Here is a 27,188-nt window from a genome sequence, read left to right on the forward strand (position 1 = left end):
CCAACAGCTTTTTAAAAATTATCAGTGCAAAAAGAACTGTCAAAAGTATTCTAATATTCACGCTTGGTAAAGCCCATTGAGTCCTTTTTGCAAAGACATAAGTGTTGTGCCTTGTCTATGAGCTTCAAACCCGTGACTAATAATGGATCACTTAGGTCTCAGGTGTGTATAAAAACAACCCCAGTACACTAGACCTTCACATCAACTGCAACTAGACATCTGCAAACATGCCTAAGATTCACCCTGAGACTAAAGTTTTGATTATTAAGAAGCTGTAGACCAGATCCACTGCTGATGTGGCAGACGCCTTCAATGTGTCTCAGCGTCAAGAACAGAGGATTAAAAAAACATTTGAAGACACTGGAGATGTTTTTGAAAAGCCCAGGTCAGGCAGACCCCGCAAGACAACTGCTCGAGAGGACCGTTTGTTGGCTCGAAAATCCAAGGCCAGCCCATTTTCCACTGCAGCAGAGCTCCACCAGACCTGGTCCCCTGAAGTCCCTGTGTCAACCAGAACGGTTTGTCGGATTCTGTCTCGAAATGGCCTCCATGGTCGAATCAGTGCCCAGAAGCCAGCACTAAAGAAAAGACAATTGAAAAACCGTGTGGCATTTGCCAAGGCCCACAGCCTGCTAAAAGGATGGACGCTGGAGAAGTGGAAGAAAGTGGATTTTTCAGATGAATCTTCTGTTGAATTGCAACACAGTTGCCGCAAATATTGCAGGAGACCTACTGGAGCCCGCATGGATCCAAGATTCACCCAGAAAACAGTGAAGATTGGTGGCGGAAAAATCATGGTCTGGGGTTACATCCAGTATGGGGTGTGCGAGAAATCTGCAGGGTGGAAGGCAACATCAACAGTCTCAAATACCAAGAAATCTTAGCTACCTCTTATATTCCCAACCTAAAAGAGGCCAAATTCTGCAGCAGGATGGTGCTCCATCGCATACTTCCATCTCCACTTCAAAGTTCCTCAAGGCGAAGAGATCAAGATGCTCCAGGATTGGCCGGCCCAGTCACCAGACATGAAATCATGGAGCATATGTGGGTAGGATGAAAGAGGAAGCATGGAAGACCAAACCAAAGAATATTGATGAACTCTGGGAGGCATGCAAGACTGCTTTCTAGCTATTCCTGATGACTTCATCAACACATTGTATGATCCTTGCCAAACGCATGGATGCAGTCCTTCAAGCTCATGGAAGTCATACAGATATTAAATTTGAATCTCACAGCACCGCTATTTAATTTGCTGACATATTTTAGTATTTGTAGTAAATTTGTTCAATTTCTGTATAGGCGACAAAACTTTTGTCTTGCCAAAATTTGACCTTTCTGTCTTGTTTAAATAATAAATCTTTTTTCAGTGAAACTAATTTATTTCAGTGCATTGAACATCATTTGGGAGGGTTTTAGCTTTTCATATGAGCTATTTCTTACACCAATTGATTAATTAAAAGTCAGGTTAATAGCAGGTGTTTCTACAAAATAGATAAGCGACAAGACTTTTGTCAGGGACTGCAGTGTGTGTATGCTGTATGTGAAACAGCATTGGTTACAGGTTACTGTTGGTTTTTCCCCTTTGTATACCAATATCTGTCACATATGTATGTTAACAACACATGTTCAGGGTCCACATCAGGAGGATGTATTGGTGGGTCCACAAAGTATCAAAAGTAAACTCAGGACATACTAGTATTGTAACAATGATGATGAAGGTCCCCTAAAGAGATATTCTGCTGATTTGCACTGCCCACACAAAGATAATACAGAGCCGATTTGAAACAGGCAACATATCTCTTTAACTAAATAGTCATTTTGACCCAAACCACAATGTGATCTTTCCTTAACCCTTGTATTGTCTTCACTTTCGGGAGCCTCTCGAATGCCTCGGGTCCAATTGACCCCTGACTTATTTGGGGTTTTAAAAACAATTCTGATATAAAATTTGACTTCATTATCTATTCTCAAATATTGTCTTTATCTCAATTTCAAACAATTGAGATAACATTTGTGTTTAGAGAATGCAATCAGTCTCAACTAGAACACAATTAAAAAAGGAAGTGTGGTTGGATTTTTGTCATAATTCACGTTAAAAATCCACTATGGAACAAAACATAAGTGGTCATATCCACAAAAATATTCTAAAATTGAGTCAGGAATACATGTTTATTACAGACAATAAGGCAAGGCCAATGATTTTCAGGTAGAAAAAATGTACCATTTTTCTTCTTGTAAAAATTTGAAATGGGTCAATTTGACCCGAATACCATACAAGGGTTAAACCTAACTAAGTCCGTTACGGACCTGAAGAAATTTGGTTTCCGGTACAGATCTGGTAGTGACAGGCAGACATTTTGATAGACTTATTGTTGGAAAAGCATTGGTGTTACTAATAACATGAAGGATAGCTCTGTTCTATTCAAGTTCCTATCAGGCCTATTTGCAGTTTTGTTTATTGTGAATATTTCCAACATTGTCATTAATGATATATTCATGTTGTTTATAGAATTATAAGTAAAAAAAAAAAGAACTCAGACAAGAGGTAAAAAAGAGAAAGGGGTTTGCCTATTATTCTTTAACTTTGCAGTTAATGCAATCATTTGAAAACTCATATCCTTAATGATTACTCAAGTGTACTTCTAACTTTCAAACTCTCACCAAATGAATAAGGAGAAAAAAATGCATGCATACACAATGTTCCTCCTCCCCTGGGGTTCATTAGAAGCAATGGAATTCAGTGACCCAGAAACTAAACCAAGCCCAAATCAATTAGCAGACATATACATGCATACATTTGAGTGGCTAATTACAAAGCCAAACTCCACCTCAAAGGGAGGGGTTTCCTCTTTGAAGATGAATCAAAATGTGAAAAGCCCAAATGTTTGGTAAACACTGTATTTTTGTTGGCTTCAACATTATAATGCTGAGCTGGTGTCAGCCAGTAGAAGGAGTTTGATTAGGTTTCAAGTAAAGTAAGACTCAAATTTGACTGTCTGTTGTATTAATGTGGACCGCTAAAATTATAGCTTTGACTTTAAATGATATGCTAAAATAGTTGTGACTGTTACTGATTGCAACTTCATCTATTACTATTTATTTACATAAAAAGTCTGTATTTTTATGACTAATATTTGATTGATGTTTTTCCTTTTTTAAGGGACAATAAGGGAAAGAAACATTCAAAGAAAATATACAAACAATAGAAGTAGAAACCCATATGATAAAAGAGGAGCACAGGTGTTAAAAACTGCTAAGAACATTAAACATGGCTTTGTTCTGTTTAAGTGTCCCAGTCAGCCATGCCAGCGTCCCAGTGAGCCAACATGAACAATACACCTTTTTCACAGCAGACATGTTGACATGTAGTAGGAAAAGCACAGGTGTATTCAAAACCGTTAATGCTGGCTGCATTCCACTTATAGGAGAGCCCCTGGTATTGTGCATGCTGACTCAATGAAATAGCTTCCTGGGACAACTTGATGGAATTGAGCCATCGTTAAGGTTATCAATTTCAGCTGTGCTTCCTACTATGACAAGTCAAAATGTCTGCTGTGAAAAAGGTCCATACGGGACCCTGACACTGAAGCAGCTAAATGGAACTCAACCATCATTAATTTTATTAATGATACCTGTGATTTTTCTACTGTTGCATACTGTATACAAAGGTTTTCTGTGAAAAAACAAAGGTCTATTCATCAAAAGTAGTATGTTTATTTCTGACATTTTAATAGACTGAAATTGATAATGGTTACACTTCTAACAATTAATAAAATGGCTAAGCGTAGTTTGAAAAGGGTCCTTTTTAGTGAGACATTCATAGAGAATTAGCACCAAACTGCTGTTCTCCTCCTGCTCTACAACGCGTTTTAGCAACTTGATTGGTTTGGAGATCTAAACAGAGCTTAAAGAAGAGTGAATATGTCATGCATAAGGTGGACACAAACATGACTCAAAGTGACTGCATGCTAATGTTGCTTTGTATCTGCAAGATATGTGAATTTGCCGCAACAATTTTATAAGATGATAAAACATTCATGTTGTTGTTTTCGGGGTGTTCCATTGCCGCCAGTGGCCAAAAACTAAATGAATGCATCTTTAATCAGTTTGCGTCCGGGCTGTCACAAGTATTTAATTACTGCTATCTTAATGGCATGTTTGAGTATGTTTTCCACCACTGCAGCAGTTGTGTGCTCTAAACATGTTTTCAGGGTAGATTAAAATAAATAACTCTTCTATCACTAGTGATATCTCTCACACCCTTTACATCATATCTTGCTGTTTGGGCAAAACTGTAACTGAGAATGTGGATCCATGAATTGTGCATTATCTTAAACTGCCATTCAAGCAATAATTCCAGTACTTCCCCTTTAAGAAAGTGACAGCAACAAGAGGTGGAGGAGCTGGTCAGGAACTGGCCAGGAGCGGACGACAGTGAAGGAATCTCAAAACTTTTCCAACACACAGTGCCGCCGTTGTCTGTTTACTGTTTAACTTCGCCTCCGGCTTGTCCCCGAATGTGACAACAAGGTTCAAGTTGCCATACTGTGTGCGTCGGTGATGAAGTGGATGCTACCGCTTGGAAGAAGAAAACTTGCGAGAGGAAAAATTTATGGAATGATGCACGAGCGACTGCATCCCTCCCTCCAAAGTTCAGCTAAGGTGGCTAACGTTAGCTAGCGCAGGACTCAGCTGGCTAACTCTAATGTGAACATTTGGATAACGTTAAACCTTTGCCCATTCGTCAAAAAAAGTAGGAACACATCACCTGGTATAGTAGCGAAAGCCGTGACGATATCTAACGTTAATGCTTGTGGCAGACTGAAAGCTTTCATCCTTGGCTTGTTATCTTAGCCGCACCAGGTTACAGTATCAAGCTACTCATTTTTAGCCAAGTGGAGCTAGCAGAGAGACAGCTAGCCAATTGGAAAGTGAAGTTATCTAGCTATACTGTTAGGTTACTGTAGTTAGCGTTAGTTCGGTGAGAAATGACATGACACACACCCCTGCTGCTCTTCAAAATGAAAAAGGCTCCAGCATTTTTAACGTTTCTGGAAGTTGAACAAGTTTTACTAAATGGTCAACACTAGTTGGATTCCACCCGAGGAGATGAGAAAAGGAGCGATAACCCTCACGACAATAGCATGAGAAAGTAATATTGGAGCCGGATGTAGGCTACTTACTCGTGTCATCATTATCACCCTGGGTTGTAGGTGTAAAAGTCGGTAGGAATATCATGGACATACAGTTAATAGATTTGACAGAGTTAGTAGAGAAGAGCTGTATTGACTCCCTTTGACTATCTTTGTGACTTTTGAAAAAATTCTTTGAGTGAGAGTTTTGAGGCACCCCAAGCCACTCACTGTCAGCGCTTCATTTCTCCCACCATTTTCCTGCATTACCTTTTTGGTCACATCTCTGCCTCTTTATTAAGACTTTCTGGGGGGGACATTCTACAGTTTGGAGCTTTTGGAAACTTTTTGCATCATTATCACCATTATTCATCATCACCCACATCCAGAGGGCCTGCATCTTGGATGAAGTTGGGAGTTCTATAATGAAAGTGACAGTGACATTTGGGCAGACAGGTGTGGTGGTGCCCTGCAAGGAGGGGTGGACTGTGAGGGACCTCATCCAGCAAGCCACACAGAGATACAGAAAACTCCTGGAACAGGTACCGTTAATAAGTTTGAAATGCACCTGTTAGCACTGACAATTGGTCTCTTGGGACAATAGGCAGTGTTGTCACATAGACCTGTGATTTGGTATAGCTTCTCCACATCCAGGCAAGTGTGTTTATTATTATTTTAACTAACTGTTTATACTCAATGTACAAACATCAGTAAACGGTTTTAAGGGATATGCAGCCTTATAATGTCATAAATAGTTTTCCTATTTTTGAAAGCAATGACACATGTATCCATTCAGGACTGGGTATTTCTTTAGATGTGTTGTGACTTGTAGCAGTTCAATGCTGAATTTTTGGTACAAAAACAATACTTGCCATGAATGTTTACATTACAGGTTTTGATGCTTGCTAATATACTATGACATGAAACTAACTGGACTGTCATTGTGTCAGATACATCTCAAAATGTACTCACCTTGTAATCACCTTACAATGCAGTTATGGTGGATGTTTCTCTCATGTCAGTGCAGCTCATTCATCTCAGTGGCAATTGTTGCAGTTATAGAATAAGTTTCACTTTCGTTGATGCCAAATAGTTCAAGGACATGAACAAAAATTTAATCGGACCTTTTAATTTAACCTTTGAGCCATCAGTTATTATTCATTGTCAGAAATAGTTTTGTAATAAAGTGTTAAGATTTTTATGAACTCCTGAAAGGCTTAGATATGAGACGAGATTACTTTTTATGAAACTGCACTTTTATAACATTTGAGGTTTTCCCCAAAGTCTTAAAATAATCAAATTCTCTGTCATTTTTATATCATGAAAGGGCCATATGATTCTCACATCCCAAAGTCTTGGGAAATTAGACAAAGCCATGGAGGTCCAGTTCTCCATAATTGCTGTATAAAAAATTAAACACATTTTTGATGTGAATTGTGATGGTCCAGACAGGAACAGGCATGAGTCGTTTCCACTTTAGTTGTGAATGTAAAATGCAACTGACTCCCTCTTGTAATTCCTTTATGACTTCTGTTGAGTCCCTTTGCTGCTCTCAGGGCAAGAACCTCATGTGACCCCCATCAAACGACCAAATCTTCTCAGTGACTCGCTCCATATTGGCTCCATTATTCAAAGAGCACACTAGTCATATAGATAGATGGTCTCAGTTGTGATTGAGTGGGAGATGCTGATGCTGTGTGCGTTTGTGTTTATGTGGGACAGACACAGAAACAGCACTTGTAGATTGACTCATTTTTCCCACCCTCTTTTCTTTGCTTTCTCTACTTTTCAGAACAAAAACCTTTTTTAATACATTTTTGTATATACCTTTGGGTGGGCATGTCTAGCTTTTGATTGACATCTGAGGATCTGCTTTTTCATGGCAGACATATTTGTATGGCATGGCAGGAGAAGCACAGGTGTTATTGATAACCTTAAAACAACGCCATTGCATTTATCTCAGCTAGCTCCATGGCCTTGGTATTGTGCACACTGGCTCACTGGCACAGCTTACCGGAACACTTGATGGAACTGAGCCATAAACATTTGTTTCACATGTGCTTTTTGTGCTCTGACAAGCCAAAATGTCAGTTCTCTAAAAGGTCTATTGCTAGGAGATGGCTTTTTAACATCCCGTGGTGCACTACTGGCTGACGCACATCATGCTGCATAAGACCACAAATATAGTTTGTTAAAACATTTCCCATTTTCAACAAATAGCGTTTGCTATTAGCAATTAACGATTTAAACTGTGTGTCCCTCAACAACATTTAACATTTGTGGGAAACCACCCTGTTGTGCTGTTTGTAATCCACTCAAAATCTCAATGATGAGTTTGTAACCTTATTACTGTGATTTAAACTATGACACAGAGTACAGAGACGTAAAGCTACGTAGGGAATGCCCAAATGGTTCAAATCCCTTTTGGAATCAAGGTGATATTACCAACAATTTCTCGTGCCTACTCAGATATCTCACCAGTAAAATTACCTTACTTTTACTCTAATAAAAAACATATTCCCCACCCATTACACTGATGCATGTTCATTTTAAATGCAGCTTGAATTTAAAACATAGAAGCAATAGGTTTATACAAACCATGTTGCCGGGCAGTTTACCTCATGTCTAACACAAGAGCAGCAACATTTTAGGTGTTATTAATGTTCAGTGAGAGGCAGAGTGAGTGCTCCAGGTGTGTTTTCCTGCAGCAGCGATGTGTGTAATGATGCACCTCCCTGCTCTATCGATTATGTCTCAGATTGTTTAAATACTTCGCTGTGTGTGTGTGTGTGTGTGTGTGTGTGTGTGTGTGTGTGTGTGTGTGTGTGTGTGTCCAGCCATCCCGCGGCTCTTCTTCTTTCTCTTCTGTTTTTCTTTCTCTCATCCTACTCTCCCACACCTTTGTCAGCCCTTTGCAGTCTCTCCTCCTCTGTTTACATTCCCATTTGTAATCTCTGTTTTTACTTCTCCTTCCTCCGTCATTCTTTCCAGTTTTGTGATAGTTTTGGCCTCTCTCTCTTCTCCTTGTTTGTTGTTTGACATTTTAAATATTCTCCTTATGTTTGTGTTCACTTTTTCATAACCCTCCTTTTGCCTCCTTTGACTCCCTCCTCCTTGTCTTTCTCTCTCGTTTCTCTTCTCTGGGATGGAGAACATGTATTCTCCTAAATTACTTCATCTCATCCCATCCCCTCTTTTCTCTTTGTATTTGTTTCTCTGTGTAGTTTTCTTGCTCTCTTTGCTCATTTCACTGCAACACTAATCTTTTGTAGCGGTGTAATTATGGCTTTAATGTATTCCAGGATTAGAAAGCCAAGATATGTGTGTGTTAAAGAGCAGTCCAGTCCCTAATCCTCCCTCCCAGAGCTAGGCAAATCATGTTTTGAAATTGTCACAGAGACAGCTATCTTTCTGTCTGACTCTCTCCCTCCTCACTATCTGCTTCCTCCAACTCAGTACTACTGGCAGTCCTATTGATCAGCTGCTTTGTTTGGAGATCTCACAGCAGTGCTTAACAGGAGCAAACACTTCAAATATGCAGTTTTTAGAGAGGATTTTTTTGTTTCACGTTGATAGCAGCCTAACTATTAGAATCTTGTATACTGCTTTGTGTTACCCAGTATGAAACCAAAGGGGAATAGAATAAACATATGGGATTAGAACGGGAAAGGCAATAATAGAGTGCTGATGTGTTTATGTATGGTACACCAGACCTTTGTTAAACCACTCCCTTGAAAAGTCCCCCTAAAGTTTCTTTAGACTTTCAGCTCACATAAATGTTTTCTCTTCTTTCTTTTTTCTCTTCTTTCTCTTTTCAATGAAAACTAAATGCAATATGCAACCTTGAGTTTGGCTAACCTGCTTGTAAACATAAACGCATAACTTATTAACTGATGCTAAGCTGTAACAACATAGAGTAGATAACCAATTTGAGATTAAGCTCAAAATAAAGGCCACACGATGGATGGAAACACAAGAAATACATCCTAACTGTCATATTATTGGTTGATAGTTATTTGCGTCTGACCCTGTCCCTTTCAGATGTTTTTAATTTGTAAAACAATGTGCACAGACAGGGCATTGGTAGGTTAAACAAATTTAATTTATGTTGAGTTCTCTGTTCATTAAAAGACATTTTAGCTTCCTGTAAGTATTTATAATGTTTGCCTTGGTATCACAATTGCGGGCAATATACAGTTATAACATATAGGACAGCTGGCAAATACAGAGCATGTGGTAAACTGTAGAAAGACATGGAACTTGAGTAGGCATAATGTATTCAAAACCAATCTAATGAAATATGCCTTTTATATTTGGCTCAAATGCAACCACTTAGATGGGTTTGGGACACCCCTGTACAGTAATTAGGCCTCTACGATGGAAAATATCTAATTGCAGTTATTGATGTGACTGCGATATGATTCACAATACTAGAGGGAATAATGATTTTTGGATCATTATTCTCCTTTTCATTTAAAAATGTTAAAATCAAAATGATTAAAATGTGATTTTTGCGAGGATTTGTACCAAACCAAGTTTTTTCTTTGGTCTGTAGGATAAGATTTGTAGGCTGGGACGTCTCTGCAACACCACAATACTCAGAACTCAGAATGGTTTGACACATATTTAGCTGTAAACAATATTACATCCCCCCTGCGTTTGGCTATTGCACTAGTCCATATAAAGATTAATGTGGAGAGGTAGCAAAGAGGAAATGAATAAACCTTTTGAAGGATTCAGAAACAAAGATGATGAATGTAAAAGAGGGAGATAGCTGGCACAGGGCAAAGAGGAAGTGTGGCCTGAGGAAGGGAAGCAGAGGTTGTTTTTCAAAGGGAGTTGTCAGGAAGTTATCAGCTTGTTGACAGACTTCTTAATTACCTTTGGCAAAACAGAAGTTTGCAGTTGTGTGCTTATGGATATACCTGTTTATTGGGTTTTAGGTCCAGTCAGCTGTATTCTGTGAAATATCAGACTGGACAATTGCATCAACATCAATGTGTATGATTATAGATAGATAATATCTATAATTGACACAACATTGTTGCTAAAATTATGTGTGTGTACGTATAATTATAAAAACAAACACTTTTTGTAAGCTGATGGTGTGTGTACGCATGTGAATGCTTACACTGGCACATATTGATTGTAAGGTGGATGTTTATAAAAGGGTTCCTGCCTGTGTGGGTGTGCGCTGTAGTTTCATTAGCACGGGCAGGAATGCTGATGAGGCGTGGCCAAACACGCTTATAAAATCCTAAAACATCCTGGAGCCATGCCAGAGCACAGGCAATTATTTCTGAGAGGCAAGGAGTAGACATGTGCTGCTTTCTCTGCAGGCAAACTGTTGATCCAGCCTGACAAATATTCTATTATACTCTGTTCTATTCTCCAAGTTATGTACGACGTAATGGCACATATGCTTCCCCAAATTAGCCTGACAAGCTTGCTGTAACTAGATCATTATTATATTAGAATGAATGCCCTTGTACAGATCATCTTGGTTGGTTTTACATGCCAAGTTAATGATCAAAGGATGGCTGCTCACCAGACGGTGTTAAAAGGTTAACATCCAAATTTATGAACGTTGACGAGTAGTTAAGATGCTAATAAAATCTTCTTTCAAACCATCAAGATAAACCTAACAAGATGAGTGAAGAATCACCTTGTGCACAGCCTAAATGTGGAATGCTGAGATGTTAACATGGTGAGGAATGGTTACCATGGCATTTCCACCACCAATTCTTCTGCTTTGCTTTTGACATAAGACAAGCTTTGTTACTGAGAGTCACAAGTTGGGTCAAAGGACAGTTTAACTCTGATTTAATTTTCCCACAGAGTTTGGTGCTGCATCAGTACACACTGCCTCTCCTAAATAATAAAACTTTGTACCAATAATGCTACATTACAGGCATAACTGACCTTGACAAAATTGGGATGATTCCATCCAGATCTTTCAGGTTTGGCTGATAGAACCATATTATGGGAAATGTAATTTTCCTCTCCAGAGTTTACTCACATTTAGCTGTTTCCCAGTGTACCCAAGTCCACATCTTGGCACCGCTTCCAGTTTTGACAACAGCAAGCATACCAAACTCTTATGTCAACTGGAAGACTAGAAAAGCTTACTGTTTAGAGATAAAGCATGGGGGAGCGGTGGGGGGGGGGTTAAGCACACACCTGACATAATCTACATAGTGTTTTAACTCTGGTGGGATGATACTACGACCTAATAATAATTTCTGGATCATGTCCTGAGAGGAAAATACCTCAAATTGCCAAAGCTTATCTGTAATGGCATCAAGCAGAACAGTGTATTAAGTGCTAATCCCTCTGATTTCAAGTTAGATCAGTGTGTTTACAACTCTTATCTTTAGTCCTACAATATCTGAGTGTCCCTCTAGGAATTTAAACTGTCAGATTTGGAGGCACATGGTTTCTGCAGTTAACAAAAAATATGTAGCACACAATCCTTGCATTCCCCCTAACTAATAAGATAGATAAGATAAGATCAGTGTGCTCACAGCTCTTATCTCCCTGCCTCTCCATCTCTTGTCGTCTTGGCTGTGTGGCTTGCCTACTATAGCAAGAGATCAAAGGGGTTGTTGACCTAAAAACAGCAGGTTACCAAAGAAAGGAGACTGTTGGATGCCTGTGTTTTGCAAAAACCTTCTATCGCAACATATTTTCCTTCTGTAATTAAAACATATACTATCATTTGATTGTGATTTCTGTGTCCTGGCTCATCTCTGCAGTGATTTTTCCACTGTGTTACCACTACGTGCTGCACCCACAGGGTGGTAGCAGGAAATTAGATGGCTAGGGGATGAAAACATCACAAAACCCTAATGGTAATTGATTAATGTATTGATATTCTTTGTAATATATTTTTTTTTCAAATGTACTAATGTAGTTTTATACACACTATGGTACTAATAGGTCAACATTTACATTTATTTTGAAAATTACAATTACAAGTTATATATATCTCAAAGTGATGTCTAAGGTGTCTGTCTATCTCTCTCTTCTCCCCATCAGGTGCCAAATATTGCTCAAGCACACAGCTCTTACCGTAAATATGTTGCCATGTCTGAATAAAGCCAAAAGGGTTTTTACATAAAAGACATCTATTTATGAGTGCAAAAATGCCATCACTGTAACTGATAAATGTAGTTAGCAGTGTTATGTATTTCTTGTCTGAAAAGGGCCTGGGATAACATGAAATGGAGAAAAACAAGCACCTTTTTGTGATTGTATGACATTACATGCTGAGCAAAATATTTGAGTTTTTGCTTGATAAACGACTGATATTGTTATACATTATAATCATATATATATAATTTGTTTAAGCACTAAAGCAGTAGCATTGCAAAAATAGAAGAAAAGAAAATTCATTATTTGGTTTTAACATATACTACATCTAGAATAAGCATTATTCTGCACTAGAGCTATTTTCCCTGCCCTGAGGCCCCCCAGATCCCCAAGGTCCCCAAAAGCTTCATGTTTACAGTGTGTCAATTGCTTTGTTGTGAATTGCTAATTATTTTGGGATTGTGCACCTGTAAGACACACTATTAACTGTAATGAAAAGCACAATGTGCTGTGTGAACTTTACTGAGGGTCAGCAGGGCACCTTAGGGGGGTTTGGGCCCTTAGGATGTGATGACCAGAGTGGGCTTGGATGACAAAATACATTTTTAACTTAGAATATTAGCTGGGAAGTGATATTTGACTGTAAGCGGTCCAATGAAAGTGCTATTTTTAATGGTTCTTTGTAGTTATTAATTAAGAATGTAAGACATGGTACAGTTTATCATGTCTTTATGTCAAGGCGTAGTTTTGTAAAATTGGTAGTGCTGTGACACACTGCAGTGTGGGAATGATGAATTGAGGACTGGCAATTAAACCAGTACAGACACAATCTAACACTATCAGGACTGATTGTGAAGCCCAGGCAGTAATAAAAACACTAGTCTTTGTGAGATATTATTGTTATGTGCAAAGCTGAGGGCACAAACGACAATTTACATTATACTTTGGCACTGAAATATTCCCTAGTAATCATAAAAAAAATCATTTGCATGTGTTGTCCCAGAGTTAATATGCCCCCAAATCCTGATTGATAGTGCTTGAGGAAGATAAACTTTTTTTAAAAGACAAAATAAAACAATATAAACAGAATATTTGTTAATGCTCTCTCATACATCTGGCCTGGGTGGCAGCCAAGTCTGTGTTACAGTCAAGTCATACAATGAATTCCAGCTGGAGGGATGAAGAGGTAGATACAATTCAACTTTATAAACAGCCACAGTGATGGTTGAAAATCCATTTAAACATATTTTTTGTGACATAATAGAACGTGTTTTGTATGGACCCAGGCTATATTTAACTTGGGATTAATGCTTTATTTAGGAAGCAAACCTTGGTGCACTTATTAAAGGAGAAGAATAGAATAGTAACACGTAGGCTACTTCTTACAACTAGCCTTACTACACTCACTAAGTGCTTTTTTTAATTGATATTCCTGTCCTATTTCCAACCCATTAGGAAACGTTGGAGGAATAACTGAAATTGACATGACATATTTACGAAGCAGAACCATTATGCAGTAACTATAGTGTAACACACCTTGACTTTAAGAAAAAATATTTTAACTTTAAGCATTTACCAGGGAAATAACTGTTATTTCAAATCATTCTGGGCCTAGCCTTAATGAACGCGCTTAAGTGACATGGCCGGAACTCCTTTAAGACACCAAAGGTTTATACAGATACAAGCACCTTCAAAGTTTTGGATCTGGTTATTGAAAATGAATAGTATTTCTTCTGAAATCAGAAAGGAAGTTTTACATCTAACCAGGTCTTTTTTTTTTTTTTTGAACAAAAAACTAATTTACACTATCGAATGATTTTAAAAAGTATAGTAAGTAATTTATTGGAAAGAGATTTGATGCAGAGCTGAGTTTAGTGTAGGAACTGGTATTGATATTAAGACTTGCAGAGACACCAGGGACACTATTTTCTATTTTACCCTCACCCTGATGGGGTTTTTGAAAAGCATTGACAAGCACCTGGCCCTGAAAGAATGATTTAATGGAGCAGCACCCTGTAATGTTTGTACTTTTCATTAGGCTGTGGTTTTGTGTGTGTTTGTAGGCATGCATGTATGTGTGTGTTCTCTCAATATGTTGTTCAACAACCAGCTCTATGTAGTCAGCTGTCTGGTGCAGTGTCGATGTCATTAATCACAGACCAAACACAGCAGAGAGAGAAAGAGAGAGAGACTGGAGTTGTAATCTGTACAAGGCACCTAGGGAAAGATGTGGAAGATGTAAGGAGGAAAGAAACAAAGAAGAGGCCAGAAATGGGAGGGAGAGTGGAATATTTAGAGTTATACTGTACAAATGTGAATGGGGATCAGAGGGAAGAAGTTGGTGACCAGTAGTGGAGGCCTTTATATTTTATTGTTTGCTATGTTTCCATATCATAATGTATACCTGTCGGGAAACCCCCCCACTATTTTTAATTGACCTGTTTTTACATAAGAAAAACCTGTATTCATAGGAGTAAATAACAATTGCATCTTTCCTCCTATTCTCTCCCTCAGTATGTTGGTTTCATAGAAAATACATTGCATTAGTGGCATTCAAGCTACAAGATAGAATATTAAAAGTAAATAGTTTTGGGGCTTGCGCTGGTCTGAATAATGTCTTCATTCCTGATTGACGAAATGTTACGCACTTGGTTATTTTTATTGGATTACATTATATGTGTGAATATTTTTGTTTAACTATCAGCCATTAGAATCATTTTTTTTTATTAATTAAAGCTATTGAGTCCTCTGTACTTATGGTTTCATTTAATTAGATGATGTCTTCCCGTTAACAATAAACTTGTTCTTCCAGGACAAGATTGAAAAAGGAAAAAAATGTTGTGCTTGTTCAATGTTGTTTTCACTTTATCTGATTTTGTCACTTTTTCTGATTTATTTGTCACTTTTTCCATGCTTTTGGTGCTTTTTTGAAAACCTGAGCTGGTTTAATAAAAGGTTTTACACTTATTCTTGGAATTCATGGTCAACAAACCTCATTTATGTCAAATTTTACCTAAGTTTTTAGTTAAAAAGGTTAAATAGTTAAATATTTAAATAGTTAAAAAATTATTAATTATTTTGACTTAAATAGTTAAAATCAGAGGATGTTGAGTGGATCTCAGATGGGTAGATGTCAAAGTTTAGTCCGGAAACTGTTCTGAAACCATTTAAAAAAAAAAACAAAGATTTCAAATGCTATAAGATTAATTAAAACACCCACAAAATTCAATGAAAGTAATCAATTATTTTACCTAGGGAATGTTGTATGGAATCATCCATGTTATTTTTGAGCAATTTTGTTGAAAAACTAAAACTCTTTGAAACGAGTCAATTTGACCCGAGGACAGCACAAGGGTTAAAGAAGCTAGTCAGATACATATGTGCATATACAATAAGTACGGGGAGTTTGGTCAGCTGGTGTCAGGTTTATTCATACATTGAGTTGATGTTTTACGTTTGTTGCGTCCTGTGTTACAGGAAGGAGATTTCCTGGTTCGGACCCATCATGTTGAGTACTGTGACGGGGGGATTCTGGACCCCGATGATATACTCAGTGATCTGGTCGAAGACAAGGACAAGGTAAGAGCCAATCGACGGAATGTCATCTTTTTTGTTTGCTCCTCATTTTAACGCTGTGGACCCGAGAGGCTCGTCCACGAGCAAAAACAGCACCTCTGATTCATTCAATTTAATAATTTAATCATTTAATAACCAAAAAAGACAGAAACTTACTGATTGTTGCGGCTGGACCAGAGATGTGACCCATGGCCAGAATATCATAGTTCATAAAAATGCAGCGCAGTGACGATACAGACAGTTCATACACACAACGTGTGTATCCGCCGTTCGACCCGTGTTCATAATGATCAGCCGTCTCTCTGAGCCTATGTGACAATAAAATTTGTTTTGGTTAAAATCAACAAATAATCGTGAGAATAATCGTGATCACAACATTTATCAAAATAATCCTGATTATCATTTTGGCCATAATCGTGCAGCCCTATTCAGAGGGTTAATCTGATTAAAGAGATTGGTGAGTTAGCGTTCCTTTTATTTAATTTCACTTCCTTTTAATATAAAAACTGACATTGGGAACAAGGCATTTAGCTGTTTTCTCTGACTTTAAAGCTATATTGCATATTTTCTGTCACCCCATGAGTAATTCTAAGTAATAACAAAACCGTTGGCACGTCCACATGATACACTCTTTTCGTGATCACACACGTGCCCCCCACCCCTCCTCATTGCAGTTGCTAGCAGCTAAGGAGGACAGGAAAAACATGATTGACTCTTCAGAAAAGGTAATTATCTTCACTTGAGTTTCTGCGCCGGACGACACAATCTTCTGAACATAGCCATACTAAGAAATACAGAGAGTATTGTGGAGCTGATAGTCTTAATTAGCTTTGTAGCAGCTCATTTGGCAATGGCTTGAATGTAACGGATGTCTATTAATATCAAAAAGTTACGCACTAAAGCTTTAAGATGACTAAAAACAGCTACGTAACATGTATCTTGTTAGTTAATACTCGTCAAGTGAAACTAACACTTGTGAGGTTAGACTTAAAAGTCTTTTTTTTTTTAAATGGCCTGTTTCTTGAATGACCAACAGTAAGCAGAGTACACAGGCATGCATGCAAGTAACCAAATAACCAGCCAGCCAGTCCACAAAAAAGAGAAACAAGTGCCGGACTGCTTCAAAATCCCTGTATTTAAGTCAACCATCTATATCATTTAGATACTTCATATAATGCATATAATCCTTTTGATGTATACCTATTAATTAGTCACACAACACTGTGGGTGTTCACATAGGGTGTATGTGCTTGTAGGAATGTTTGAGCAGGTATCTGTGCCTTGATTGTATTGAGCTGCAGTAGCCTATAAGCCACTTTCTTGAATAGAATATTGCCTCACAAGCAAAATTCAAAGGGAAAGGTTTTAAATTGCCTTCAGCGTTAGGGAGTATCATTAGCAATTCACTTTTGGAGACTTAACAAACTCAATCTATATATCCCGATTTTCTTATTTTTCCCCTTTGGAAAGTCTAGGTTTTTTCATTCTGTCACATAGACTGGCATTATTAGAATATGGTACATTGCTTAGATTAAGTTTTTTTGAAACCCAAGCTTAGGACCTTAAATGAATCTTGAACCTTCTCTTGGTGGCTCTGCATATTTAAAACGGTATATCAAAAACAGTATCAACATGTTTTAATGAGCCTGTGTCCTATGGTGAACTGGATTTTTCATTTAGGTCACAGCCTAAAAACTTTAAGAACCTACTGGCTAGAAAATGTAATGCACAGTATATTTTCCTGTCCTCGGCTCATACTGCATGCCTTTAAGGATGTATAATTTCTGCAGAATTTGTTGGAGATTCTCCAAACTAATTAAGAACAAAGTTGCATTGGTTGGCATTTTCTCTCGGGGCTGTAAGAACCTTTGGGAAGAACTGAATTGATCTCTCTAAAATAGAAGTCAAGCCCTGTTCATGTCATAATGTTCATTGTTATGGTTCAAATCTTGGTTTTTAGATTTTGGAACCAAGATAATTTTTCACTTATGACTTCATTGAGGAAGCATTGAGTTAATGAGTATGAAGGTAAATATGGTGCAGATGTAGCGCGTAGATGTGACGTGAGCACGTGACGTGAGCACGTACAACTAAAACTAACTAATCTGTATCTGTGGACTTCGTCTGTGGAGCTCTGCGCCAACAGGAGGGCCGGGGACAGCAGGGTTCAACAGATAAGGGACAACTCTGTCCGGCTTATTTATGTAGCATAGCTAGCGTTAGCTAAGTAACAACCATCCCGCTTCTAAATACTGTAAATACCTTTTAATTATCTCAACACTTTTTAACAGTCCAACTGAAACAGTGTGAAAAAACGTTATAAAAATAAACGTTTTTTTTTCCGCTTTCAAAACCAAAGTCTTTGTTCTCGATTCAGTTTTTTTGCTCTTGTCTCAGGATTTTTCTCTCGATTTGAAAATAGTGTCATGGGCGGAACCACATTCCTATTGGCCAGTCGGGTGAGCACCGTCTAGTCTTGGGAGTCTATCTGAATCACTACACCATTGTCACCGCCATAGATCCGCTGCCTTAGTTGAGCGTGGAAGCTAGCGTTAGCTAACTAGCAGCCAGCCCCCTTTTAAATAAATACCTTTTCATCATCTCAACACTTTTTAACAGTCAAACTGAAACACTGGCGGTGGGCTGCAGGTCCTGCAGCCGCAGGCGGTCCGTTATCAGTGGGGCTCGGCCAGTGTGGAAACATTGCTACAAAGCTTCGCTGACGCCCTCAACATGATCTGATCTCCCGCGGGACACGGAGAGCCCCAGACCCGGTAGCAGCGGTACAACCCCCTGGAGCTAGCAAACTAACCAACCAACCAGCCTGCACACCCGGTAGCAACGTCACATCCCCCGGCCCCAAGCCATGACCAGAGCTTGCTTTGCTGATTTTCTCGCATGCAATAAAGAAACAAATCTGTCTCCATATTAGAGATGCATACTTTAGCTATATACTTTAAACAGCTTTTTGTATTTTTCACTAACTAACTATTTCTTGGACTCTTTCCTTATATTCACCCAAAAGTGATAATAATTGTTTTGTTAATGTTCTTTGAATGCAATGAAATGGCACAAAAGATACCATTGCAACACAGAAACCAAATATAAAAGAACATGCTTACTAAAAAATACACATTTCAATACTGGGATCAAATAAAGTGCCCACTACTTCCCCAAAACACACATACTGTATGGTCAGACACACAACTGCACACACAGAAGTAAAGCATACAGATTCTAATACCCATCAATACACCCTTCTGAGCACTAGAGATTGCATATGAAATGGAAGTGTGAAATATTCATTGGATTTTGAAGCGAGGCTCTCATAGTATTACTGAGCTGAGATGAATAAATGGCTCCTAATCCCAGATGAGTGTTTTACTGTAGCCAGACTCAAACTGCCTGCCTTTAGGTTTATACCCACAAAGAAAACAGGGAATATTTTTCAGTGTGTGTACTAAATACACACAGTATATGTATATATGCGCACAGGGCAAGGGCTTTATTCCACAAAACAACATGGTAAAAGCAGCCAATTAACATTGACAATGTGTGCAGGGCTCAACAGTGCAAGAGTTTCACTTGCAAGGTTAGGGTAACTTCACCCTTTCTGTTTTTTGCAGATAATTCCCATAGACAGTTTGGACCAATACTCGGTATTCGATGAGTGAGGTATAGTAATTGTTACTGGGAGCTATAACATGGTTTTGGAACATTTCTGAAAAAAAGTATCTTTTTAATCAAACTTTGTTAAGTAGCTGGACTCTAAACATAACCCTTCTCCCTCCTCATAAAACAAAACTATAGCAGGTAAAAAACAAATGTGGGGGAACAATTTTTGTGTATGTGGTGTGCTGGTTTACCACCACTACCACCCACACCCACACCTTTTTTTCTCCATTGCTCTAATGTCTCCCCTGCATGTTGTTTTTCAAGCCCACTCCCACCTTTATGCCAAAGAAAATGAAAAGTAAGCAGGAAGTATGGATTCCCATCAGCGGTTTGTATGTAGCTGGAAGTGTAATTCCTAATGTATTTTTCCCATCTTGTAAGTATGGCAGAAACAGCCTTACAGAGACCAGGGTTTGTTTAAAAGGTTAGCTGGTAATGGAGAGAGAGGGAAACATTGCTCCCTTATGATATTGATATTTGTTCTGGGACATTAATACCACATACTCCTTATCAAATACATTCAGACACACACACACACACACACACACACACACACACACACACACACACACACACACACACCAACCATGCATCCCCTTGCACACATTAGTGTCAAACAAATATTTTTTTCAAGCATGCACACACATGATCACAACAAGCATCCATTTATAGTACCTTTCTCAGATACACACAAAGTGTTGTATGAGTTTATTATTATGCAGAATGGGCATTGGTGTGGTCATACATAGCATATGCACTTAGAACAAACATTAAGCTTAATAATATTGGTCAATGTAGAGGAGACTAAATAAAAACCTACAATTTGTCATCAAACACTGTGAAACAGCTCGAGTTGAACTTTGTCTTTTAACACTTTACCACAATATTAATACAAATGTTTTCCAGATATTATATCTTTAAATGTGTACACACTTGCTTAATGTACATTTTTTCTCCATTTTTAGTTTGCTTTACATTTATTTACTATTTATTTATTTTTTATTATTATTAATTTGGATAATGCATTTGTTACACAATAACACTATATGATCACATTGTCATATTGTCATATTGATCATATTGGCTATCTATGAGCCGAGCTTTAATTAAAGATAATTGTGCCAATCAATATTTACTCTATTGATAGCTAGACATACACATGAACCAAGTGAATGGTTTAATTATATTGCATCCTTATTCAGATTTAGATACTATTAGCCTTTACCAGGAATTTCTATTGGTTGTGCTTGTGGCCAAATTTGTATATTTATAAATGATTGTGCTTCACTTTTCTCAAAGGCATTTTTGTATTGCCCCTTTCCCACAATAGCAATATCAATGATGGAGGATCCACTTTTTGTTATGGTTTCAGATAGATGTCTATAGTAAATACAGGCCTACAAATCCACAAAAGTGTACTTTTCTGTTAAACTGTTTGCAAACTGTCTTGTTAATCCAGTTAAAATGCAATTTAAATTGATCAGACGTGATGCATGTCTGGCAATTATACTGTCTGGCTGGCTGATGAGACGAAACAACCTTAAACAGTCTGACTTGAAGACGTTAAGATGGACCGGTGGACTTAAGGCAACTCAGTGGGAGTAGTCTGTCTGTCTGTCTGTCTGTCTGTCTGTCTGCTGTCTGCCTGCCTGCCTGCCTGTCTGTCTGTCTGTCTGTCTGTCTGCCTGCCTGTCTGTCTGCCTGCCTGTCTGTCTGCCTGCTGCTGTCTGTCTGTCTGTCTGTCGTCTGTCTGTCTGTCTGTCATGCACGTGGGTGTATGTGTTGATTTTCCAGTCAGCCAAGACGATTTGCAGAACACAATAATCAGGCCAATAGTACATCTCTCAACTTCATTAATATTTAAATAATGCACTTATTTTCTCTCTTTCATTATTTTCCTTTATGATTTATTGGCCCATGTTGCCATCACATGGGGCGTGAAGGTTGGGGTTGTGGGTATTAGAACGAGGAGGAGCACGGTAGGGACAGACAAACAGACTGGCATTCATACAGACAAGTGTCTGCAATATTGGCATCGTGACAACAAATTTAAAATAAAAAGCAACTGAAATAAACTACATGCTTTATAATAGAGAAGATACACTTTAAATTAATCAAACTGAATGTGCATCGGGCCGGAGTGCGAAGCTGTTGCACCAAACTGTCAAATTGGACTAAATCAGCAAAGGCTGAGGAAGTGTTTGGGTCTGAGGAAGTGAAACGTTACCTGTGTTTAGGCTCAAATTAAACCTTACTTTTGCATAATTGCATTTTTTTTCTGCTTGAGTTTCCTTATTTGAAAGTATTACTCTATGTCCGGTAGGGGTGGGAATCACCAGAGGCACCACGATACGATATTATCACAATACTTGGGTCACGATACGATTTTATTGCGATTTAAAAAATATTGCGATATTGTGCGATATATTGCAATTAATTAGCTTTTTTCCAACTTCATTATTTTGTCCCCAAAGGAAAGCGTTTTCAACATCTGTTTGTTCATCTCACATGAATTTTATTGCTGTAAAATGTGACTGTTAAGCTGACTAACAAACCAACACTTTCATGAATATGTTATAAATGTAAATGGGCTGTATTTATATAGCGCTTTTCTAGTCCTAACGACTACTCAAAGCGCTTTTACATCATACAGGATAAATTCACACACATTCAGAAACTGTGGCAGAGGCTGCCGTACAAGGTGCCACCTGCTCATCAGATAAACACTCACACACACTCACACTCCGATGCGCAGCACCGGGGTGTGACTCAGGGTTCAGTGTCTTGCCCAAGGACACTTCGACATTGGACTGCAGGGCAAGGGTATGCACTGCTGGGCTACAGGTATATTTTTACAATGCCGACAACCGCTCTACCACTGAGCCACAGCCGCCCCTAAATGAATGTTGTATACACATGGCAAACTGAACTGTTTGCATTTAATTAAGGTGGACTAGACTGTAATACAAGCCGGTATGCACTGCTGGGCTACAGGTATATTTTTACAATGTAACTTCAGCTCTTCCGCCCCTAGGGAATTAGAAAGGCAATAACTGTTAAATTTAAAATAAAACATGTAGCCTTACATTGAAATAAAATGTTAAAATGAAACAAAATAAAACATGTACTCCTTAAGTAGACAAAATGTACTACTGTTTGCTGCCAACCTTGGTACTAACAAAAGTTAAAAAACATTTTGTGTGCGCAAAACACTTGACGTGGAGGTGTCACGCTAAATGAACGGCAACGCCCATATTAGAAGCGTTGTCGGTGACAACCATCAGGTTTTTGTCTGCAATCCCCTATTCTCGTGCAGCAATTCGCAGAAGGTGAGCAATGTTCGCCCCGGTGTGACTTTCGTGTACTGCTCGTATTTGGAGAAAGTGAGACAGCAGTTGCCAGTCTTCTATGAGATAATGAGCTGTAATAGTCACATAGGAACCCACTGCCCGTGACGTCCATGCATCACAAGTCAATGCAACACGTTCTGCTATTTTTAAACTTTCTTGAATTTTAAGATAAACTTCGCTGTAGAGCTTGGGTACGGCTGTATCCGTGAAAAAGTGGCGCAACGGAGTTACGTACCTTGGTTCCAGTGTTTTTAGCAAGTGACAAAATCCATTATTTTCCACAATGTTGTATGGACTCCGGTCTCTGCACATGATGTAGGCGATGGCTTTAGTTATTTTCTTGCTCGCTCTGATTTTGGAGGTAGCTTTGTCATGCTAAGTGTGTCCAGTGTTGGTTGGTTTTTCGGCGGAGTTGGTTTAGCGTTAGCTTTACCGTCCTCGGCTAACGCTAACTCTGGATGGTGGCGTGAGAGATGACCCCTCATGTTGGTGGTGGTATTTTATTTGCATACGACACTCCCTGCAAATCCCATGTCTCATATCCATCTCAGTTGTCCCTTTCTTGTTTCAAACACTGGATTTAAACGCAGACGGTGCATTTCTGATTTCTTTCTCTGATGCTGTCATGTTTATTTTATCTACATCCTTTATCAGTCACCCCGCTGACCTCACCGGAAAACAAACAGCGCCATCTGGTGGACTGAATAAGCAATTGATTTAATTATTATTCTACCAAAAGTTAAATTCTCACTTGCAATTTAAATAATAAAAGATCGATACTTGGCGTCTGTGTATCGATACAGTATTGCCACGGGAAATATCGCGATACTATGCTGTATCGATTTTTCCCCCACCCCTAATGTCAGGTTGGCCAAATATTTGCAGTTGCCCATGTTTGAATATGTATATTCCTTTTTTAATATATCATTTTAAAATCTCTTTTCCTCCTCTTACAATTCCAGTTGTTTTCAGCAGACTCTTCTCTCCCTTCTGTGCTCTCTAATTAAACAGTTTTTCATGACCGTGATCATGCATACTCTTCTGATCTGTGGTGAATCGCTCCATTAGTGCATGTAAAGGTACTGAGCATGTGCGTGTAATTCAGGCCTGTGTGTAATAACAACAGAGTGTAACTTGTAATTTCCCCTTGTGGGACTAATAAAGTATTTATTATTATTAATAACATAAGCTACTGCTGCTGCTTACAGATGCAGCTCTGTAAAACTTGCTAATTTATTTCCGTATTTTTGCCTAAGCACTATGTTTATATCTTATAACATGCATGCGCATTTATGCTATATTTGCCAGATGGGATAGTTCTTGATACAAATTAATCAATTAAGGTTTGCAAAAATGTTCATTTAGCAAGTGTGAGTGAGAAATTATCATGTCGGACTGCTGCACAATTTATTTAGACGTGCACCTACACAGGCACGCATAAATAATAGAGCCCGACCAATAAAGGATTTTAAGGCCAATACAAATATTTGGTGAATTAAAAATCTGATATTCCAATATATTGGCCCATATATATACTTAAAAAACAACAACACAGAAACGTGTAACAAAACATAACAGATTTCCCTAACATTAATAATTTGTAGTTATTTCTAAGTACTCATTAAAATAATATGATAATGTCATTTAAAAGAAAAACTTAATAGAGGAACATGACAATATATTAAAGTTCTGATATAAAAAATGTATAAAATACAAACTTAAAATATGGAACAAAAAAACAAAGCGTTTTGCCAACAGGGACGTTGTAGAGCGCCCTCTGGTGGACACCCTATGCAGCACCAACACTCATAACATGGTTGAAGGGGGTTTTGGTCCATTTTTATTTTTTAATTATTCATTCATCAGAATCATTTATTTGTCATGATAAATGATTCTAACAAAATAATATTAAAAAAAAAGAATTTATCGACCATTATAAAGGCCGATACCGATAGTTTGGAAAATGCCTAATATCGGCCCGCTGATATATCGGTCTGGCTCTAATAAATACACATGCAAAAGTAATTTGGCTGAGCTAATGTATGTGTTGCATCCTTTACAGATTGATTGCGGTCATCACTGATTGTGTGAACTCTTAATAGCATAGTGGAGCTGGAAAACAATAATATAGACATTCATCATATAATATAATTTTAGTTTTTAACCCTTTTGTTGTCTTCCTGTCAACCACAAAACATTATTATTGCTTTTTCTGATATTTTTGTCACTTTTTCAATATCGTGGGTGCTTTTTTTTATGTTATTTCCAAAGTTATTTGATATTTTTAATGTTGACATTTCCATCGCTTATTTTGAGTGCAAATTTTTTCTCATAAAAAAACTGGAAATGGGTCAAATTTGACCCAAGGACATCATGAGGGTTAACTCTGGGGCTAGTTCTGTTTGTCAGTTCCTTTTTTGTTTGGAAAGCATTATAGCATAGCTTCTGGAGATGGATGGATGGGTGGAATCAATACTGGTAAGCAAGGCTGATTGAGGTGATGAGAAGAAGGAAAGCACAGTTGGTGGACTTACTTTGGTGTTAAAAGTACCAAAATAGCCCTTACTGCAGAGTGAGTGAATGTTACAAAAAGCTTGTATGAACAGATGTAACCATAGATTGGGCATTGCCTGAATTTGTAGAACATATGAAGGTATTCACATATGTCCTTGGCTGTATTTTGAGATCTTTTGTTCTCTTTACCTTTCTTACAAACTATCTAGTCCTGCTTCCTAGCTTTCAAACCTTTTTCAGTGTCTCTTTCTATTGTTGTCTCCTCCTCCCCAACTCTTTACTTTGCTCCCCTACAACTGGAGATGTCTGTCCACTTACTTCCCTCCTTCCTTTCCTCCTTTCCATCTTTTTTCTTTCCTCTTTATACCAGCTTAGCTCTGTCAATTCAAGAAGCAAAACACCATTCAGGCAGAATGAGGCAATAATGACCCTGTTGGAAGGGTTATTATGCGTAATGCCCCGTAATTCTCCTCTACAGTTTCATCAGGAATGACATGTACGTTAAGTCTGTGCCGTATATAAGCGCTGACAGAAACCTCCTAACACTGAGAAGACCAGCATCGGTTTCTAAAGAAACACACACACACACACACACACACACACACACACACACACACACACACACACACACAACTATTAATAGCTGCTTATTCTGATTTATAGCTGCTTATTCTGGTGTGACAAGATAATGCAGAAAAAATACACCAGACAGAGAGACAGGCACCATTTGATTGGATTTTATATTCAATCAAATGTGTAAGTTTATATGTGTATGTTATGTATTTGTAGTTGATGAAAAGGTTCTTATAGCATTTTGTGTCTGTGTCTGTGTCTCTGTGTGTGTGTCTGTGTGTGTGTGTCTGTGTGTGTCTGTGTGTGTGTGTTTTGCTGGTTAACATGTCAATATTAATGGTACCATGAGCCCAATCAAAACAATGAGACTTGAAGGGCATCATAAAAACATGCAGACCTATTGAGAAGCAGCAATATCTGTGGGTGGCCTCTGACACAGTCCGCATGTAATCACGACATTTCAATCCCAGGCAATTTAACAAAAACCTCATACTCAAACCAAGCAGACAGGCATCCACCAAATCTCATTGTCATTTATCTGTTTAGCCACACATTTTATTTAGATCAATATTAGTGGGCTCCAGCAGTATTAATTCTTCACTGAGGTAGAACGTTTTGCTTCTTTTATACTAATAAACCAAGGAGTTGGCATTTAAGTTTCACCATCTGTCTTTAGACTGCCCTTTTGCCTTCCTGTGTGCGTGTCTTCATATACCACTGTGGGTTTATCCCTCACCTTGTCTCTGAGTGGCTACTCTGTTATCTCTAGCTCACAGGGTTGACTGGGCTTGACCCCAGACTCAGTCCATCTAATGAAAAGCTCTTTTCTATTCAAGAAGTCTGTTTTCTGTTGATATTTTACTTGGCCTGCACCTTTTACTTTGCTATTAGATTTCAGGTTAGATCCTCTTAACTAAAGGAAAAAAAAGAAGTAAATCACTTGCAAGTTTGTCTGAGTATGGCCCTTGTGTTGGTTCCAGGCCTCGCATCTGACCATGAGCCTGAAACTGAATTAAGTTGTCAAATTCAGCTGGGGTGAAAGTAAAGAACTTTCATTAGGGCATGCTTTGTTTCTTTAAAATGTGTTAGCCATGTTTGTCGCAAAGTTTCTTTATCTCTACATTTAGTTCATTAAACTTGTATTTATATTATTTATGGTATTTCCTTGGACCTATTGACATGAATAAATTGAAAAGAGATTGTCAAAAAGTCTTCCATCATCCTGCTGTTTTTCCAGCTTGTACTAATCCTATTTATCAATAGATCTCTCAGGGCA

The 27,188-nt window shown here is 38.3% G+C and overlaps 1 protein-coding gene across 4 annotated transcripts in view; it reads left to right on the forward strand.

Moving 5' to 3' along the window:
- Positions 1–4,405: 4,405 nt before the first annotated feature.
- The window catches only part of pard3bb (par-3 family cell polarity regulator beta b), a 217,349-nt gene continuing 194,566 nt past the window's right edge, over positions 4,406–27,188 (forward strand). For 3 of the 4 annotated variants that reach the window (XM_032529554.1, XM_032529555.1, XM_032529557.1), the window contains exons 1-2: positions 4,407–5,674; positions 15,702–15,803. In XM_032529554.1, coding sequence (XP_032385445.1) covers positions 5,558–5,674; positions 15,702–15,803 — 219 coding nt within the window. In that variant the 5' untranslated portion in view covers positions 4,407–5,557. Of the gene's footprint in view, positions 5,675–15,701; positions 15,804–27,188 lie in introns of all 4 variants that reach the window. The other variant, XM_032529556.1, reaches the window with a different exon arrangement.

Source organism: Etheostoma spectabile, chromosome 11, assembly GCF_008692095.1.
Source record: "Etheostoma spectabile isolate EspeVRDwgs_2016 chromosome 11, UIUC_Espe_1.0, whole genome shotgun sequence".
Classification (NCBI taxonomy): Eukaryota; Metazoa; Chordata; class Actinopteri; order Perciformes; family Percidae; genus Etheostoma; species Etheostoma spectabile.